General features: G+C 43.7%; 5 protein-coding genes across 5 annotated transcripts; 2 read left to right on the top strand and 3 right to left on the bottom strand.

The window, feature by feature from the left end:
• Positions 1–3,141: 3,141 nt before the first annotated feature.
• On the bottom strand, positions 3,142–3,408 carry N7477_007229 (uncharacterized protein; the record flags this gene model as incomplete). The annotated part of the gene is made up of 2 exons (XM_056968892.1): positions 3,142–3,236; positions 3,261–3,408. 2 exons carry the CDS (start codon positions 3,406–3,408, stop codon positions 3,142–3,144), a joined length of 243 nt encoding a protein of 80 aa, XP_056818924.1.
• A 1,538-nt stretch (positions 3,409–4,946) lies between these two features.
• On the bottom strand, positions 4,947–5,411 carry N7477_007228 (uncharacterized protein; the record flags this gene model as incomplete). The annotated part of the gene is made up of 1 exon (XM_056968891.1): positions 4,947–5,411. The coding sequence occupies one exon, from the start codon at positions 5,409–5,411 to the stop codon at positions 4,947–4,949; it is 465 nt and encodes a 154-aa protein (XP_056818923.1).
• Positions 5,412–6,504: 1,093 nt separating this feature from the next.
• Positions 6,505–7,047, top strand: N7477_007227 (uncharacterized protein; the record flags this gene model as incomplete). Its single annotated transcript, XM_056968890.1, has 3 exons — positions 6,505–6,523; positions 6,582–6,736; positions 6,805–7,047. The coding sequence occupies 3 exons, from the start codon at positions 6,505–6,507 to the stop codon at positions 7,045–7,047; spliced, it is 417 nt and encodes a 138-aa protein (XP_056818922.1).
• Positions 7,048–8,218: 1,171 nt separating this feature from the next.
• On the top strand, positions 8,219–9,303 carry N7477_007226 (lipase family protein; the record flags this gene model as incomplete). The annotated part of the gene is made up of 3 exons (XM_056968889.1): positions 8,219–8,529; positions 8,579–8,912; positions 8,977–9,303. 3 exons carry the CDS (start codon positions 8,219–8,221, stop codon positions 9,301–9,303), a joined length of 972 nt encoding a protein of 323 aa, XP_056818921.1.
• Positions 9,304–10,445: 1,142 nt separating this feature from the next.
• N7477_007225 (uncharacterized protein) lies at positions 10,446–11,884 on the bottom strand (the record flags this gene model as incomplete). The annotated part of the gene is made up of 2 exons (XM_056968888.1): positions 10,446–11,529; positions 11,613–11,884. 2 exons carry the CDS (start codon positions 11,882–11,884, stop codon positions 10,446–10,448), a joined length of 1,356 nt encoding a protein of 451 aa, XP_056818920.1.
• Positions 11,885–20,416: the final 8,532 nt, after the last annotated feature.

Raw genomic sequence — 20,416 nt, 5'->3', positions numbered from 1 at the left:
TTATAATTGGTCAGGTAAATACGAAAAGCCACCTAATTATAATAGGTCTATTAAAAGGTGTTCTATGGATAGACTATTAATGATGCCTTGACAATAGGTCTAGACTAAGAATGATGCCTAGACTATAATTGATTTCAAAGCAAGACAGGCCTAGACTTAAAACAATACAAGTCTAATATAGGCCTAGAATATTGTTGATTGGATATAAATATGTCCGCAATTCCCTACAAGAAAATTATAATTCTTCTTCAATCATCATATCATACCCTGAGGTTTCCTATTAAGGAAATATTCTTTTATTCATCGAAGGATAAAAGACTTGATCTCCCATTAGATCTCCCACTGGATCTCCCACATATATCCGCCTCTTTATTAATAATAAAGTTCTCTCTCACTTATTGTTATTAGGTAGAGATATCTAAAATACTAAAAGAGTTATTTAAAGGGATCTTTTAAAGGCCTTTCTCCGGAAGTGTACCTTAGCCCTTAGATAAGAGAATCTTATTTAGTATAAATTATAATTAGACTAAGATAGGTACTACTACAAAGTAGGCTTTAGCTAAGATTTACCCACTATTAAACCGGGAGGCTAGACTACTCTTTTAGGATAGTTTATTTCTATTACTATAGTTAAGATAGAGAATAAGGCTAATACTAATATTAAAGCGATAGATAACCGTGATCCTAAGAGTATTATACCTAATAATATATATAATATAGCGATATAACTTAAAGAGTTAGATAAGGAATATATAGCCGACCTAATATCTATTAGCGACTTATCTAATATAGTCTTTAATCTTTCTATAGCTTAGTCACTTCCTAATAAAATTATCTATTAAAAAATAATAAAGAATATAACCCCTTATAGGAGAGAAAGGAGACTACTAAATAGTTATATCGCCTAGAGAGTAGCTATAAATAAGACCCTGGCCCCTTTTACGGATACTATAAATAGATAAAAGTTAGTAATACTTAGGCGTATTAGAAAGCTATCTCTTCCGGAACTAGATTCGACCTTTACTAAGAATATAATTTATCTATCTTATATAAAGAGAGTGTTTAAATTATTCAATATATATAGTATTAGTAAGGACTATATAGCACTAACGATATAAATTAATTGTATTTACTAACACACTAAGGACTAAGATACTATAATAAAGGAGAACCGGATATAGTTTATATTAGATATTGTCGGGAATAAAAGGGTAAAGCTACCACGAAGCAGATCGTGGCCCCTTAAGTCCGTGAGATCAACCTTAGTCCGGCTAGGTCAGTCGGTGCCAGACAAAGGTAGAAGGTCAAAGGTCGTAGGATAGACTATAAGCAGATATAGCCTAAACGAAGGCAGAACCACAGTCCTGAGGATCAAAGGAAGAAGGTAGAGATGACTTTGGAAAGTGGACAATGACTTGATTCTATCTGCTAGGAAAGAAGGACGTATTTATAGGCTAGGATAGCCTAGAAATGACGTCTAGAATGACATATAAATGACATACAAACACTAGGCAGCAACATAATGAAGGTGGCAAAGAAGGGAACCGAAGAGAAGCGAAAAGAATGATGTCAAGGATCGACGGTCTAAGCCACCACGAAAGCACCCCCGCAGGATCAGGCTATGCATGCCTGAAGGTGGACCATTTTACCCCTAAGGGAAAGTGGTCCGCCTATCCTTAAGGGGACCGAGGGTCAAAGTCTGTTCACCGAGGTCCGAAGACCATGGTCGAAGTCCGCGGGCAAGGCATGCCCGAAGGCACCCCCGAAGGAACAGACCATTCATGCCTGAAGGCGGACCATTTACCCCTAAAGGAAAATGGTCCCGCCTATCGTTCGGGGGAGGGCCGCGGACCAGAATCAGAAGTGGTCAACATATCATTTTGATAGAAGAAAAATCTGGTCACGTGATCAATGCAATCTGGTCTTATATGTTGAATATAAGGATAGATCTTTCTATGTAGCATTGGTCTATATTCCAATAATTATTAATAGACCTATTATAATTAGGTGGCTTTTCGTATTTACCTAACTAATTATAAAGATCATAGTCTTCTTGAATGACTAAAAGTAATGCTGACAGTCCTTAAATATGCTGACAGTCTATATTCCAATGGTAGGTAATAGGGTTTTAATAATATTAGTAATAGTACAGCCCACTATACGCTAATAAAATAATTCCCTAACTTTAAATCCGCATAATAATCTCTTTAAAACGTTATATAGCCTTATAACTTAGGATAATAAATAATTAACCATTTAATTAGAATTAAACAAAATTTAAACGGAAAAAAACCATAGGAACGTAACTATAATAGCACTCTAAAACTAACTATAATCCGCCCCTTCGGGAAACCCTAAGTATATGCAAAAAATTGCTAACTAAACTGTAATGCGCCTTATTAAATTTACCCCTATAGGGTAAACTAACTAGAATACACTCACTAGCGCTATTTTCTCCTATAGTAAAGCCAAAACCCTAACTGGAATGCATTGCGTTCCACCAACCCCTATGGGGTAGGATAGTTAGAACTAAATGAATTGTAGATTCACAACTCTTGAACTTATACAGACAGGCTGATACAAAATACAAAGCCAAAACCCTCACGTAGTACTCAAGGTCACGATTGTACGTATAGACGGTCACATGGCCATATACGGGCATGGGCCCGTTACAGTGGGATAATTTACCAGGCCTTGCTTAGGCCTCAGATAGACCTCAGTAGGGACTTTTCCCTTTGCAAAGTAAGGGTCGAGCGAAACTTTCAGAAGAGAATCTTCCCTGAAACCTTAAATATTCTGCATTCTGCTAAACTCTTGATTGCATAGCCATACTGCAGTTCAGAAGCGACGAGCAACAGATAAAGCACAAGCCTTAGAAGCACGAAACACTAGAGTGGTCAGAAAAGTGAAGGTCCTAACAGTGCAAACATTGACCAGCAATAATAAGACAGAGAAATAGGTGCAGAATGCATTGAAGAGAAAAGAGCGGCTTCCTCTTCCGTAGAAGATACGATAAGCATTTGCATTAATGCCAGTGATATAGGCTCCGAATTCCTGTCCATCACAGTCAGTAATCTCAAAGTAGGAAGTATTGCCTTTCTTTACAGACCATTTCCTGCGTAATCATAAAGCGAATATCGTTTAACAGGCCGTGGGATACCATGGCGCATCCGCCTTGCAGTAGTCCAAGAACTTCTGCATATTTTCACCGTTCTTAAGGTAGCAGTAATCCTCAGCTGCGCCATAGCAATAGCACATACTTGCGCCATTACTTATTTCTGCGCAGATCTCGGCAGTTTTAGAGTAGTCACCATCTTTATTTCCCTGGGGATGCTTGCATCGATAGGCAGGGTCACTGCAGGCAGAGACAGCCGCAGTAAATATAACCAAGGTAGTTAAAAGCTTCATGATGATGAAGATGGTGAAGAAGATAGCTAACTGCTCTCGAAAATTAGGGTGGTAATGTTCGCGTGCTGTGTAGTCTGTATCAGGATATGTAGGTTGCTTCCCGGGACTGGGACAGGTGGCCAGATTTATAGTGTGTCCTTCCCATAAAAGAGCAATATCACTCATACTAGCTAAGCCTGGATAGGCGCAATAAGGCGCAATAAGGCGGCATAGTGTAGAATAATCGCGGAGGCTCACAGTCCAAAAGAATCGGTAAGGTATCTAAATGCAGCCTGTTCTGACAAGGATCACTAGAAATGCGGCAGTGGTATGAGCCATAAGGCCCGTGGCGGCCCGAATTGGCGTGCTGAACTCTTACATTCACGTCGAGCGCCTCACAGGGCGGAGAAAGTCTTGCGCCCGACTGACGTCGTAGCGATACCTAGGTTGATCTTGTCGCCCAGGGAGCAAATCTTGAGCCTGGTGGGCACCTGTACTCTCCTCTGGATAGCAAAATATCCCACAGCTAAACAGGCTTACAATGACTGTCTTGGGCAATTACGAATAAGTAGCATGAAAATTGTGGAGTAGTACCACTCTAGGAGTCATTAAGATGGCAGAAGACTAGGCCTTGCTCTAGGCTGAACGTAGAAAGCTACGGACCAATATGCTCTCATTCGGGGTTGGCAAGATTGCCTGAATAACCAACACTACTGTAAGACGACCAAAGCTGGAAATTTAACCGGTCTCTAGAGCATGCCATGGTGTACCGTACGTGAGGGCGATGAGTGTGAGCCTTTTACCACGTGAGTCCAACTCGTGATATGAAAGTCACACGATCACACTATACCAGGAATGAAACCAAAGTGCGGGGTAATATTCCTGATTCCGGCGGTGGGTCGGGCCGTTAGCCTTTAACGCTGGCTGAAAGCGGGACCCCTTGAATTACCTGGGAGGCGCGGGGCGGGTGTCCCCGAATTACCGCTTGAATCCACAATCCACGAGCCTTTATACATGTCGGCAAGTCACCTGAGGACATGAAGACAGTGTAACATCACCCACACTATCAGACGTCAGGACGTTTGCCTTGAGTAAAGTTCGCGAAGACAAAAGTACGATGACAGCTTTTTTGGATAAACTTGGACATCTTTCGTTGATTATGAAAAAAAATGCAGATGCTGGTACCTTCGAGCAGCTCGCATTATGTGTCATTAATCACATATGAGCCTCGAACGGACCAATGCATAAACACGACGAAAAAGGAGGACTTCACGATGAATGACGATTGGCAGCGACCGGATTGTCTCGGTGGACTCTGCGAACGTGTTCCTTCATATTGTCACGTCTGTTGAACCACTTTTGGCAACCAGCGGCTGAACAAAAGTGGATGTCTTTGCAAATATGTACTGTCTTCAAGTGCCGCAATAAATCACCCTCTCTTCCGAAGGTACCTGTATATTTGCATCCCTCCCACCTACACCTAAGCTCTGCACCATGACTAAGGACAATATTTAGAGATTCAGAAAGACCCCGAAAACATCGAGGAGAGAGGTGGCAGCTCACATTTTTGCACGGTCTTGAAGATATAACCTATTTCGAGACTCCGCATTGCTACAGCCTGACACATCGGCTAAATATGGCACTGCAGAATCCGATTTGGCCTCTTCAGGGACCTGGTGGTTGGACGCCCGTTCTATCCCGCCATCGGTGTTGAGCTCATGGACCCCGTAGATAGAGCTAATGCCACTGATATGTTGTGTCGTAGAGCCAGAATCATCATGTATCTGGATATTCTCAATTGCTTGGAACTGTGATGGATCATTAACGTTAATTTCAGCGCCCATATTGTTGGGGTGCGGAGACAAAATGGCGGACAAATGTCTCGGTGTATCGCTCAGAAAGCATTGAGAGATGTCCACTACTGTTGGGGCTCCTAGGAGAATGTCCATTTCCGATAGACTGAGGTACGCGTAGTCAGGAACGTATTGACTAGCCTCCAAATTAGTCCGATGCAAAGCAGACATGTTGCCGCGAGGTAGTTGAACTAAAATAATAAACCGAGGAATGTAGGTTAAGTAGCAGTGCTAGTACATGTGCAACACCTCAGTCTACTTAAATAGAATGGGTTCTTACAATATTTTGACATTTACCCGTTATTCCTCAGGACTGGTACAAAGAGTGGTTTTCCAAACGCGCCTGTGACTAAGGAGCTGCGAATGCAGTTTATGGCCCAAGATCGATTATTCCCCGCCCACTAGTGACGTCTTACATTGATCTCACTACTGTCAGAGGGATCGGAGGGCTCCCTTCCAAGAAAACAAAATAAGCATAAAACCCTCAAGATGATGTGTTCAAATCTCTAAGGTCAGGATACAATACTACCCTAGGTCAACAGAAGTACCTTGATTATTCTACCTACTTCGTTGAATACTGTCTTTATTCTCTGGGGTCAAACATGATATTATGCACTTCTCTTCGTCATGAGTCAATGAGGACAGTAAGCTCTGTTCAAAGCATTGCGATTTCAGTAGGGGATGGAACTTGAGGTTCTTTGAAAGACGAGATGAATGGTTAAGGCAGGGCCGTCACGATCGCGTTGAAAGTGTCACTAGTAAGCGGCTCCCTTCCACGGAAAGATTCCATTTCAGCAACCTCTTATGCCTCGAACTTGTGCCGTGCGCCGTGTGCCTTATTACGTTCGCGTTCCGCAAAATCAAGTTGAAAGAAACGCCACCCACGTACTACAACTTATATTCTTTTTACTACGTATTATTCCAACTTCAGCCTGTCTCCCCATTGAGGACAAGATGGACTATTCCCTTCATGGGCATAATCTCAGGCTGCGCCTGATTATTGTATCATCGTGACCCGATTGTCTGTCAGAAAAAATCATGGATCCTCGCCTGTATGCTGGGCCTGAGTCTCGGTCACTTGCTTCCCAGGAGTCCCATTTATGATGCGAACATTAGTCTGCCTTTCTGTGAAGTCCAAACTATAAAGGCATCTAGGCAGGTCTACTTTCAGCCTGTCAACTTAGGAGAATTGATTCCTTAATTGAGGAACCATCTGAGTTAACAAAGTTTCCCTCTTAAGTGCCATTCTGCAGGCAAGCATAACATGTCTGGCTACGTTGAAGGTGACTAGGCTCCTAAACCTGTGATTCGCTCTTGACTCTCACATTCGTGGACTCTTAGGCGCCGTTGTCAAACTTAACCAGCCAGCAAATGGCATCTATTACGCCACGCAGATATCTGATGCAGAAGCCGTTGCATCTTCTCTTAAAGCTGTATCCCCCCAGCCCGAAGTCCGTATCAACTTTGGGCCAATCAGCTTTCTTGAAGTTCTCACTGTAAGGCTGGAACTAAGCTCTTTTTTAACACTGCAATATCTGTTTTCTTACACCATGCTACTGAATAGGTGTCTGGCTTCGTCGATACTAGCACATACGAAGCCTCCGTATCGGTCTCTGTACTTGGGATCAGTCTCGGCACATTGACCGGAAGCCTCAAGACTGGTATCTCAGTTCAGGTCAACCTAATTGCAGTCAAGGGTGAAATACGATTTTACCTGAAAAATACCAATGAACTCTGGGTGCATTTTGATCTCAGTGTTATTTTCGATGGAAATTATACCGATGATGTTAAAATAATCACTCTATAGTCGCGACACTGGCGCGAAACGGAGTGTGACGAGCAAATAAATGGTATGTTCTGCGTTTCGTCTGATTTTGAAATGGGCCTCAGTATAGGTTTTTTCCTTGCTCTGTTAGGTTTTCCCTATACTGTAATGCAAATGCAGGGGTTCATGCTGTATCTAGCTAGTTACAATTATGATATTTTGAAGAGTCATGTTTCTGTTACCAAGGCCAAAAGTTGTACACGAAGTAGTTGTGTCCAGATTTTGCACATCAGCAAGACATCAAGGAAGTTGTTTCTCATCTTGTGTTAATACGTAATCGCCCAGAGTATTCGAAACAGTATTCTACAGTGTAACTTATGGTGGTCAACGAAACGTAACATCGAATGCCTGAATTCTTGCATTCTTGAATCATAATAAGATTCAACTCGTCTATAAATTGGAATAGCCGGCTTTTCTCGACAAACATCTGGTGTCTACAATATGTAGCACACATACTGTGCGCGGACTCCAAAGAACCTCAATGCCTTCACCCTTTCCAGGAATAGCCTTCTGGTTGTTATTTCTTATACAATGCTATTTGGTAGATGTGGCTACTCTCTTTGGACTGATTCACTCTAGGAATTTCTCGCCGTACGCCTCAAATAGCGGTGCAAGACATACCCAAAAACTTGAAATTAAATTGAAGGAGTGGAGCCCAAACGGGACCCAAGCTTAGTGTATTGATTTATTCGAGCCTCGATCAATCCTAGTCAAACAAATTGATCCACTGTCGCGCCTTGTCCAATTGGCGGATTGAAGTCACGTTCTGAAGCGCTTGATCCTGCTTGAGAGGCAATTTATTAGGCTGGGTAAGGCGCAAGAACGTGAGCCCGAGGCCTTGATTTAAACTGGTTGATACGAATTTCCTGGCGATTTTCGACCAATCTGATATCGTCGGTGTATCAACTGCCGTCATCAACGTGTGGAAGGCCGGCAGTGTGCAACGCCCAAAGAAACCGATGTGCGGTACTCTTTCTCCAATTACTTCACAAGGATTTTGGCTCCAGGCCTTGGTCTTGAGATATATATAACCAGTTCGAGGACTTTTCTCCAACACCAAAGCAATCCAACCTGAGGCTACGACCTTTGCAGAGATTACTAATTGGTTCTTAAAAGTTAACTAGTCACGCCCGGCTATTTTCTTTGTCCAGCAATGCTTCTTGCAATTTTCCCTTACAGCACTCTGCTATCCTCCAGCTTTTTGCTTTTCGCAGTGCTGGCTGCAGGTGCGAACAGGCGAGGTCGAGGTCAGCATAACCCTACACCCACGTTTCTTCTAATATTAACATTTTGTGTAGATGTTTCCGCTGGGATTGTAGATAATTTCACACTGTTTTCTGAATATCCTGCTGCGGCTACTTGTCAAACAAAATTTGACTCACAAAGGAAACATGTTGCGTGCGATCCAGGGGTATGCCCGACTCTGGAGCAGACCGACACTACCATAATAACTGGATTCGAGAAGTATGGCGCCCGCCAAGCAGGCTTGGACTTACAGGCTAATGTCATATAGGCTTCGCCCAGGTGGTACCACTGGCTTCCTAGAAGTTGACAGGACCAATAAGCTGATAGTTTTGTCGTTCCGAGGTACCCGTACGCCAGGGAATGTCGTCACAGACTTGCAATATCAGCAGGTGCCTATCCATGAAATTTGTCCAAATTGCCAAGTGCATCGTGGGTTCTATTATACCTGGGGAAATTTTTCGGAATTCATAATGCCGTGGATCAGCCATGCAACTGCCAAATACCCAGACTATGATCTCGTCTTCACTGGCCATAGCCTTGGAGGCGCCCTTGCTACAGTTGGGGCAGTACTTGAGGGAAGTGCAAATAGAACCATTGGCCTGGTAAGTGTCCCAACGATGCCAACTTGTTAACATACATCTGGATAAGGTGCTGATGAGCAATTAGTATTCTTTTGGATGTCCTCAATTGGGAAATTATAATTTTGCTAAATTTGTCACCGACCACACATCAGGTACTGGATACAGAGTGACACATTTGGATGATCCGGTACCCAGGATTCTATCTACAACTTCTGAGGTCAACAAGACTTGGGAGTATAGTACAACATCCCCAGAGTACTGGATTACTTCTGCAAATGGTGCACCTGTAATGGTCACCGATATCGAACTGATTGTGGGCATCGATAACAAGAGTGGAAATCTCGGCCAAACTACCTTCAATCTCGCAGCCCATAATTGGTACATTGGTAATATGAGTGGGTGTTCAATGTGACGATTCACATAAGATGTCATGTTTTATTGATGCCTAGTGCGTCAGGCTGATATCAGATCTATATGTTTACCAAGTGGTATTTTTGACTCAATTCTCTATCTCGTTAATTTGCTCCATGCATCAGTTTGGGCAGGGCTTCACGAGGGTAATCTCCCTCATAGTCTATACCTACAATCGTGACCTTAAGCCACCGCACTACGGTAAGGGTTTAGCTTTAGTTTTTCATGAAAGGTCTAAAGATTCTACATATATATTCACATTATTTTTAGCTACACTACTTATTAAAATATTCGTCCGTACCCTTAGCGAATTCTATTAATTCTACCTCAGGATAATAAAAGTGGGTCCGGCGTATAGAAAGACTGCCTTCTTAGATAGGTTATTTTTATCTAGTAGGCAAAAACCGACACAAACGATACGCTTATATAAGCGAAATTAAGTTATATTATATTTTTCCCTATAAGCGAAAGTGCTTCAGATAATATATATTTAATTAAAATGTTTTTATCTATTTCATTAAATTTTATAGAGGGGTTTAAAGTTACTATCCTTGAGCGGGTATAGTCTATACCTACAATTAGACCTAGCACTCACCCGCCCCGCGGGTCCAAGATCAGGAACCTCCACCCGACCCTTAAGGTCTCAAAACAGACCCTCCACCCGCCAAGACGAGGTGCGGGTGGAGGGTCCGGAGGGTCACCCCCGGTGAGGGCCAGGTCTAGGTGGGCGGGAAGACGGTGTGGGAGGGAAGGTGGTGGAATATGTTATGTATCGCAAAAATTTTCGCGGATACGAATGGGCAAAATCCTTATTCGTGTCCAGCCCTAGATAAGTATGCTGAGCTTATGGAAGATTTCTTGACGAAATATAACACCGATGAGCGTATGGGTCGCCGGAGGGCGCAATTGTGAGCTAATGAGACAACAAGAAATTTAATTCATCTGGATGTCCACACTAGATTTTCAAGTCCTCAATTTGATAAAATACACAGTCTGTGCAGAGCCAGATCACGCTTGTATGTGTCGTGGCTGCATCAATATGAACTGCACGTTCCAACCGGTAAGGGCGAAATTGTCGTTCTGTAGTGGTGATGATATTCCCAGGGAAGTTTTCAGAGAGCGAAAGCAGTTCTGTTAAACTTGCTAACAGTGGCCACGAGGGGGCAGGCCATCCGTGGTTGTCACACGGTCTTGATATGTCTTTTCGGCAAAGACGATGAACCGGTCCACATCCGCCGCGGTGGACGCGAGGCCGAAGGAGACGCGAATGGCGCCTGCTGACGGGAGGCCGACCAGCTGGACATACTCGTCCATAGAGCTAGGTCGGCGTCGTCGTAAGGGGCGCAGAGCTGCCACGTCGAGGCCGAAGGCGTCCTCGGCCCCTCCTGGATTGCAAAAGCAACCCGTGCGCAAGGAAATCCTCATCATCGCCGCGTCGATGTCCACCAGTCGCTCATCGATCACCTTGCCCTTCGCATCGAGGAAGTTGAAACAGACAGTGCCACCACGCATTTTGGTGCTGGTCGGGCCGTAGATCCTGACCATCGGCCTGCCGTCACTGTGTTCGAGATGTTTCAGGCGATCGAGGAACCAGCCGGTCAGGCAGCGCACCCGGGTCTCAATCAACGGCATCCCGATATCTGCCAGCCAGTCTAATCCGAAATGCACATCTGGAATCGACAGAAAATTGAGTGTGCCATCCTCAAACGCGCTCTCATTTGGTGCCATCGTGTGCCTTTGGATCCCCACATTGACGTCTTGAATAGTGCCGCCGGAGAACCATGGACGGGCGAGGCGCTCCAACGCATCCCGCCTAGCGATGAGGCATCCGAGCCCAGTTGGGTAGCCAAACAACTTGTACCAGCTCAATATCACAAATTCGGGCTTGACAGTGGAGAGGTCCAGCGTCCCCGTCGGCAAGTAGGCGGCCGCATCCAGCAGTACGTCATAGCCCCGCTCCTGGGCCAGGCTGACCCACGACAGCGGATGCCGGACCCCGCTGAAGTTGCTCTGCGCCGGGAACGCGAATAGGCCATTTCGACAAGAAGACGCCGGCCGGAACAAGCGCCGTCGGCGTGACAGTGCTGACACCAGTGCCGCTGTGTTCACTCGCAGTTCCGGCGCCTGCGCAGGCACGTAGACCGTGCGCGCATGGCGGCGACGGGCAAACTCCCGGATTCCATTGACCGAGTTGTGGTTGTCAAACGTTAAGACGAATCTCATGCGTCTCCGGAATAGGTATGCTTCGCCGACCAGCCGTGCCGCCCGGTAGCATTCGGGGTGAAGATGACCGTGTATTCGTTCGGGGACGCATTGAGGTGTTTGAGCACCCGGGCCCGGGCAAGCTCCACCAACTTGGTGGATGCCTTGCTCGTGGGGTTGATCGAGTGCGGGTTGCCGAACGGCGAGCGCCTCAAGCGTTTCTCATGAGCACGATATTGCGTGCGCGCTGCGAGCCCGGCGCCCGTGTAGTCCAGGTACACTTGGTCTTGCTCGTCGAGGTAGCCGTATTCAGTGGCACGCAGCTCATCTAGCCGGACGGTCTTGCGATACTCTGGGTACACGTCTAGAATGCTGCCCATTATGCCTGAGAATTGAGGCGGGAATGCTTGCGGTCAGTGTATCTGGAGGACCACTCTGGTCGGCCGGTTAGCGGTCAATGAATCTGCTTTGGGGTTCAAGACGCCCTTCGAGTCCCTGTGGAAAGCCCTTGACGTTACTAACCAAGAAAATGAAATCCTGTTCTTTGGCAGAGGCGTGCTTTTGAGAGGGTGGGAGGTTGAGAAGAAGCCAAATGGACTATGCATTTGAAATGCAGGACGTGTCCTGCTTTTATGCTTTTAACAAGATAAAGCAATTTAGCAGGATGCCAATTCGACATCATTGCTGTGTGTAATGCAGCTGTTTACGGCAATACGAATAAGGTCACAGACTAGCTAGCCCCAGCAAAATTCTCAGCTAGCCAGAAGAACTATTTTCTAGATCATCTAGTCTACTCTTTCATTTGTCCCAGCGTTGGCTCTCGGTACCTGGTGTTTGTGAATGTCTCACTCTTTCGAAAGAAGCTTAGCTAGAGCCTATGAAAATTTGGTCTGATAATTAAAAATTAAATTGAAGTTAGCTGGCTGGTTGGGGACTCTGCTCGGGCTGGCCGGCCTGACGACTGAATGTCCATAAGCCTCTACTGGTGCTTAGACCAATACCGGACTTCCGCTCTAAGAGCGGGATAACTAACCAGTAGCAGAATCCATTGATACCTAAATGGTATCGCATCGCAGACTTTAGCTAGTCCTCTTAGAGGCGATGACGGCGTCGCAGGTGGTGATATGTGACGTGAGCAAAGGTGGTCATAAGGCCCTCCCCACAGCTATATTAACTGGAACAAGTGACATTTTGAGATGCGCCTCAGCTAAAGGACAACCAATGAAAGACGGGTGAGGGCTTAACTGAAATTAACCATAGTTGGACAGCTCAAAGCCAGTCGATCAGCGCCATTGCCACCAGCTCGGCTTAAAATGGAACAGCTTTCTCTGGATATACTGCACTTTAGTAGTCCGCCCAAGTAGAGAGAATTGAGCCACTCACTTATTACGCCACTTTTACCTGATTCCCGACTCTAGAGCCCAGATAATACATGAGTCGTTACCCGCACCCGCCGCATCCGTGAACAGGTTTTTCTAGTCTCGGCGTGACGATATTATATTACGAGAAAGCCAAATTATGATGCACTGCACATGCGAAATGCTCAGCTGTCGTCAGTTTCCATGGGGCTGAGCCTAGAACTCTCCGCCCTCTCAGATGACCCGTATAACATACGGGTCGAATTATCCGAGCTAAGGTTTGGTTTTTGGGCTTTGGGGATGTAGGGACATGGTAGTGCCGCCGTGGGTGGCGCTGGTAGGGATCATTATCACAGTACCCGGCTCGATCGTTGCGTACGATATGGAGCACATAGCATAGGATGGCAGAAAGCCTGCTCCGAGAGAGTGCACTTCCCAATGGAGGGAGCCAAGAGAACAGGGTTGTGTCGGGCAGTACATTTATTCCAGCTGTCTCGTTCTTCAGCAATGACCTCGTGGCATAGACCGGGCGGTGTTACAACTCTGGCATCACAACTTATTGTAGATCGACGGCGTGCATGTAACTTATATCTGCAATACGGCCTCACCGATGTTGGTTGTTGTTCTGTTTACATGTCGAACCTGTAGACCACATGGTCCAATGATAAGTGGTCGCGCCGCGTACTCTGAGGACTCTCTACCTCCAAGCACGGCTAATTGCTGCCATTACAAGAATCTAGCTGGAGCCCGGCTTCTAACTGTATCCTCCTCTGGGTACAAATCGTCTGACGAACTCATCAGTGGTTGGCGTTAGAGCACAAGCCTACTGCTCCACCTACCATCTGGGACGGATGGCTTCGGGTCAGTCCTGGCAAGCATACAATGAGCTCAGCCCTGCTTAGCCCTAAACGAATCCCAGCTATGCACTGTAGTTTGTCGCCAGAGTCAACAGTGACAGTAAAAGGACGGTAGGCTGCACTAAGAATACGCGAGGTGAGAACGGCGATATCCGAGGTTTCCACGTCAGCAAGACAAACCCATGAAGCTCCTTGTTGTGTTGACGGCTATTGGAATATAGTTCAAAGTATCGTAGCACCGCATTCTGTTTTTTTTGTTACCTGGATATTAGGACTTGAGTAAGCGTTGGCATACGCGTAGGAAGATGCACAAGAATTGTCCCTCTCCTTCAAATGTAGGCTGACACTGAGCTGGCATTCTAACTTACGCCTCCACCCTTACTTTTATCTCTGGGACGCCTTATTGTTCCCTCTTACTTGGCCTCTAGACACTTAGCAGAATTTAAATTTCAGTCAAGCGACAAATGAACATGGCAGGCCTTTCCTGGAATGCTTCAGATGCGTCTAGGAGTTCACGCAGCGTGACAAGCACTGCAGGATTAGCATGCAGTACAGAGATCCTCAAGTCGACTTATCTAAACCTTGCTAAGGAAGTAGAGGTCTAATTTCCGTCTTGCCGGTAATCATAGCTGTCGTAAAACCAGCGAGTGGTCTCAAAGTACTGCCCTCAGATGCTCCTCGGCTACCCTAGCCGTTCAAGGTTGACACAGAGAACGCCTCTTGGCGCGTGTCGTATTGTTCATGACCAAAGAAGCACTCGTATGATCAAATTTCTGAGAAACTAGATTTTGTGTTGGATTTTCGAGTTTCTGTGGATGATTGAGGATTTCCAATATGCAGAAATAATAAGGTTCCAGCACATCAGCTTTACCAGCCAAAAATATCCAGCAATTCGAACTTCCATAGCCCTGGATAATCCTACCAGTTTTGTTCTTTCGTGACCAATCTTCTCACCGACAATATACTTTGCTCCCTGCTTGTCTACCTAATCCATATCATATCCTGCAAGCTGAGCAGCACCAACAGCTGGGGTTGGAATCCAGCCTTTGGTTTTGTGATGGCTGGTTGAACAAAGCATCAAGATTCACCAGTCAAATTCTAGTGAGTATTGACTGGCTCTCAACCCACAGAAGCCCAAGTTCTTCGCACGTGTTTCACATCTGGATTCTTGCCTCTGTAACACTTGAGGTCTGGATATAGTACACTCCAACTCGAACTGCCTTTGTAATCTGGGCGAGTTCTGTCTTTTCCTTTACTGTCCTTTGTTTCGTTTTCTTCATAATCCCATATGGAATGGGCTTTTCATGAAGGAAGTCTTTAGCTAAATGTCACACTAGAGCGACAGGCGTTCTAGTTTACTACTAGTCCGTATTGGCTACAACACGTAGATCAGAAGTTAAGGCGGATTCATTGTATTACAGTCCTATTATCACCCTCTAATATGCGAGAGAGCAGAGGAGAGTCACGGGAGGCATAATGCCAGTGTCTCTAACCCTCCATCCCAAATGATAGTCAGGGTCTCTCTGGTCTCTCGCTGCCTGAAGTCTCAAGAACACTTCTCAATCAACGGATTGGACCTCATAAGACCCCCCATTACTCGTTGGTAGAGAAGAGAGTTTTCAGATCTTCCCGTCGGGCAGTCCGAGACACCCTGACGATATTGTGAAGTGCGAGCAGGTTGACGATTGAGTACAGCCGGAAATGCTAATTTATGATCAAATGATGACCCCTGATCCCCGCAGGAATCGGTCTCTCTCTCTGCTCCAACCCAGATTCACCGATCCAGCCGAGTCCTAACACTTGGGAGGGTCCCATCATAGTTAGTCCGCTGACATTAATAGCTCGAGCAAAGCCTCGACACGGAGCAAAAGACAACAACCCAATGATGGATCGATAAGACTCTCGTTAGTTTCCCACATGTCTTGGCGTGAACTGCACTTCGGGGTCTTGCGAGGATTTCTTCTGGCTGGGGATGGCGTAAGCGGGGATGGCATCGGCAGGCAAGAATGGCCGAGGAAGCTCCGAAACACTTATTCGTTGTCCCCCGGAGGGTCTGTGCTGTGCATTTTTTTTTTAACCTTGAGAGATCCCAAATGGAGCCCCCGAATACGGAGGGGGAAGAAAGGAAGGATCAGTGGATAATGTTCCCTATATTGTCTATGATGCGGAACGAGTGTAAGGTGAAGTACTGAATCTTTAAGTATGTTGTTCGGATGATTCTATAGAATATTTGCCGATTCAGGCGAGTAACTAGTTAATTGGGCATTTCTGCAGACTATGCAAGGGCGTCTACTGTCACGGCTGGCTGTTTCACACCATGACTCGTCGGGGACTATAATGTACAGAAAACCCCTGTGGGGCAACAAACACACGATCTCTTTACGAGAGCATCTGAGGCTTAGACACCCCGGAGTATGCCAAAAGGTTATTCGTCCACGTGTTCCTGGCACGTCCTCTCGGTATCCTCCATGACTTCTATGAATTGTGGTCACCGACACGGCCGATCAGACCTTCGAAGTACGCATAGCCGACCAACTAGCGGGCCCAATCTATCCGTGCAACGTGGCAAGGGGATGCCGAAAGTGTGAAATCTCCAGACAGCTTCAGGTCCCAATCTCCACGCCACGACACTTAGTATGCTCGGAGTCTTCGCCCATCCATTAGGGAGTATGGGCGCCAAGATGGATATCGGCGAGCAGATTAAGCTTTCAATAGAGCCCTACAAGCTGCTTCAGCCGACCCCAAATCTCGAAAGATCTCAGCCAGCCACGTGGCTATGGGTGTAATACGAGGAAGATGGGTCCTGTCCTTTGAAGCATCAGAGCCACGGTTGGAGAGAGTGTTGATGTCAATATCAGAAACCCTCAAGCTGAGAAAAAAGCAAGGATACACATGCCATGGGGCCAGACGGGGAACAAAGCAGAAACGTAGATTTATGGTGAGCATGACACATTCCAACGATACATAATTTCGATTGAAGCCTTCTTTCCATTGCTTCAATGACCTCAGCTAGCAACATCTTTATCTGCACCTTCCGTGTCAGTTGAATTGTTCTCAACTTGGTACTGCAGACCTTTCTCGAGAACCCACTCTATCAGCGTATGGCTGCTATAGATTCTTCCCAGGAATATTTAACTACGAGGTTTGTGTTACCAACCAAGACAAAGAAGAATTCGTGTATCATTAATGGGGCAACTAAACTGGAGAGAAGAAGAGAGAAAGAGGGAAACGAGTAACTACGAAATAAAACCACTTCTATCCCGAATTAGGTTAGCCTATCGGCTCTTCCTAAATTATATTCCCCCTTAGTCCTAAAGGTAGTTATATATTATATAGTCTACCTTTTTAAAGAAGCTCGCCCTAAGGCTCTAATTTTCTATTATCTAAATAATTATCTATAAAGTAATTATTTAAAGTAATATCTAATTATATTAATAGCTATATAGGCGGCCTTAATAATAATAAATAATATTTATAGAAAGCTATTAGCTTATTCGGAGTATTTTTAAAATTATTTATAAGATATTAGTTATCCTTAATCCTAATCTAATTAGCCTTATATTAAAGCTTTTAATAATATAATTAGTGTAGTGGGAGAACCGGTGACATAATAGCCTATGTGTGGCCTTAGGCATAATTCAATCCCTGCAGTGCATAGTGTATTTCAAGACACACTTAGAGATAGATAATTATCTACTGTAGTGGGAGAATTGGTGACATAATGAGCCTATGTGTGGCCTCAGGCATGATTTAATGTCTGCAGTGCATAGTATATCTCCAGACACACTTAGAGGGAGACAAGTTATCTACCCAATTTATTCAGGATTCACCCAATTTCTTCTATCCATAATACAGTATTAAGATTATCCCGCACGGCCGCAATAGGGTATCAGTACGGCCTCATCTAGTATCCTCTACACCAGACAGGCAGTGTGTGTGTGTGTGTTGTCTAGTCTATATCGCCAGATAGCCATCGAGCCGTTCCTATTTTATATTAGCGTCCCCGGGAAGGCTCTTTTGTTAAGGTATATCACTATACGAAGAAACACACCTCTAAAGGGTGGGGATCGCGTTTGACCCTAAAGGCTATAAGACTATCTGAGACCTTAAGCGGGAGATTATATTCACCAGTAATTGCGATAGCATACAGTCGGTGCGGACAAACGAGTGACTAGCCGAGATATAGTGTTCTCCTAAATATACCTAGTTCCTACGAGGAATACTATCGGACTAATATACGGGAGATATAGCGGTGCTTTAGATACTACTAAAGATATAGCCTATCTAATTAAATACGGTGGCCGAGTAGGGGTACCTAGGTATCTAATAGCTATAGCACTCCACTACACAGATAATATTAATATAAATAATTCTGTATTATAAATTATAAGAAGAGGAAGTGGCCTCGATAAGAAAAAAGGAAGGAGAAAAAGAATTATTAAAGAGATACGATCAAAAGTAAAGCGCACAGAGTTAGTATTTCTTTTTAGCCAAAAAGCTATCTCTTTTCTATAAGTAAGTAATAGTGCATAGTACGTAAGGTATAATAGCTCCTAAGCTATCGGACCCTAAGGGTATTCTAACCTGTATAGATTACCGTAAACCTATACTAAAAAAATCCGAATCGACCCTAAGTAATAATAATTATATAGATAATATAGATTATAAGTATTAGTCACTATTATCCTTAGCCGAACCGCCTAGTAAGGTATAGGCTATATCTTATCCTTATATAGTTTAAGTGCCTTATTTCTCTATATTACTAGCTCTAGGATCCCTAGGAGTACTATACTTTAATAAGACTAATATCTCTGAGTTCCTAAAGAAGCTATAGGATATATATTTTAGATATAGTGTTAAAAGCGATAAAGATATTATAGGTATATTACCTTAGTACTACGCGAAGGTCACTAAGTCTTAGGTAAAGAGATAAGACTCTTAGCTAAGAAAGGACTAAGATACCTTTAAGGAAGCTTTCTTAGAGCACTTCTATAATAATAATAGTGAGCAGTAAAGGTATATAAAGATATATCTTTAATCCCTTATATAGGTTAAGCGAATAATATAGGATAATATCCGCTTATATCTTAATAAGTTTAATAATATCTCTGGCTATATCTACTTAAAAGGCGAGGTTAGCGATATAGATAGGGTAAGTCTTCTTATCTAAGGACTTTTATAGTAGCTTAAGGAGAAGGTTATTAGAAGGCACTCTTATAAGTAGTTACCGAGAGGGACACTAATTATTTATTCGGAGGTATATATAGTAATTAGGTTATATATTAGAGAGAAAACCGATATTCAGAGAATTCTTTTAACTATCGAATCTTCTCTAAGTAACCCTAAGCGTAACTAATAACTTTATCCACCGTAGCAGTCGCCTATTACTATTACGAAGCCTTAGGAAAATCGTTAACCGACCGCTAGTTAGGTTTAGTATTAGGATAAATAGGATAGGAAGCTTAGAGAAATATAATTATAGATAGAGGCACTTACTCTTAAGCTATAGGCTAGCCGAGATATAAGGAATAACGTTCGGTACGAGCCTAATAGAAGAAACCCTTCGAATAGCCTCGGCGCTAATCCTCTAATAAAATACTAAATATACGGAGGTACCCACTTCTCTTAACTAGATTAATATCTATCTATCTGCGATATATAAGGCTATAGTATTATATATTATAATATTATAAATCAGATAGTTTTAGGTACTATTAAATAATTAGGCCTAAGACTATACGTGATCCTAAGATAATTAAATTAAGAAGCCTTCTAAGCGCAGTATAATAACTAGAAGAAGTAAGAGTTATATAGAGTATCTATATAGCTAAGCAGTAATATCGCTCGTACTATTCTTTTTACTCCCACTTATCTTACGAACCTAAATATACCTATCTACTCTATTATTATTACGCTTCTTAGTACCGCGCCTATATTGGAGAAGCTCGAGAAAAGCGAGGATAAGAAAGTAATTATCCTATTTAGTACCGTTAACGCTATTAAAGGCCGTCCTATAAAGCGCCGTAGAGACTAAGATATTACTAGAATAAGGAACTCCTAGACTAATAGATTCTAACTATATATTACTAATACTAATAATAATAATATAATATAAGATAGATAGCCTAAAGAGACTTAAACTAAATAGCCTTAGTAGGAAGCTACTCCGCTATATAGCTAGGTTCTAAGGAAAAGTCCGCGGCCTTATTAACCTAGATATTATATAGCGAAGATCTTAGCTTTTAGATATTATAATATAAAAGATATAGGAAACTAAGATTACTCTTACGATTAGTGAGCTCGCTAGGTCTACTCCGAAGATACGCGCTAGAATAGGTAAAGGTATTAGTATAGATATTATTAACTAACGTATTAATAAGGTACTCTTATAAGTATATACTTAGTCGAACTTCGTAGATATCTCTCTCTCGAAGGAAGTAAAAGGTAAGATTAACTAAATTATAAGAGATATTACTAAGTATTATCGGGAGATAGGTAGTCCTATCGATATAAAAGATCTGGCCGCGAAAGTGAGCTACCAGAATACCCAGATAGCAGATACCTCGCCTATATTTTCTCCCCGTGAATACTTTAGAGACCTCCTATTTATAATAGTTTTTATCAGCGGATAAGTGGTTAAGGCGTATATCGATACTAGATCGTTAGTTAATATTATCCGCAGAGATATCGCCTAATC

Source organism: Penicillium maclennaniae (genome assembly GCF_028827695.1).
Source record: "Penicillium maclennaniae strain IBT 15551 chromosome Unknown utg000007l:1.0-4884863.0:1.0-4888362.0, whole genome shotgun sequence".
Lineage (NCBI taxonomy): Eukaryota > Fungi > Ascomycota > Eurotiomycetes > Eurotiales > Aspergillaceae > Penicillium > Penicillium maclennaniae.
Note: the sequence above shows the minus strand (reverse complement) of the source record. Positions and strands in the feature narration are given on the sequence as shown.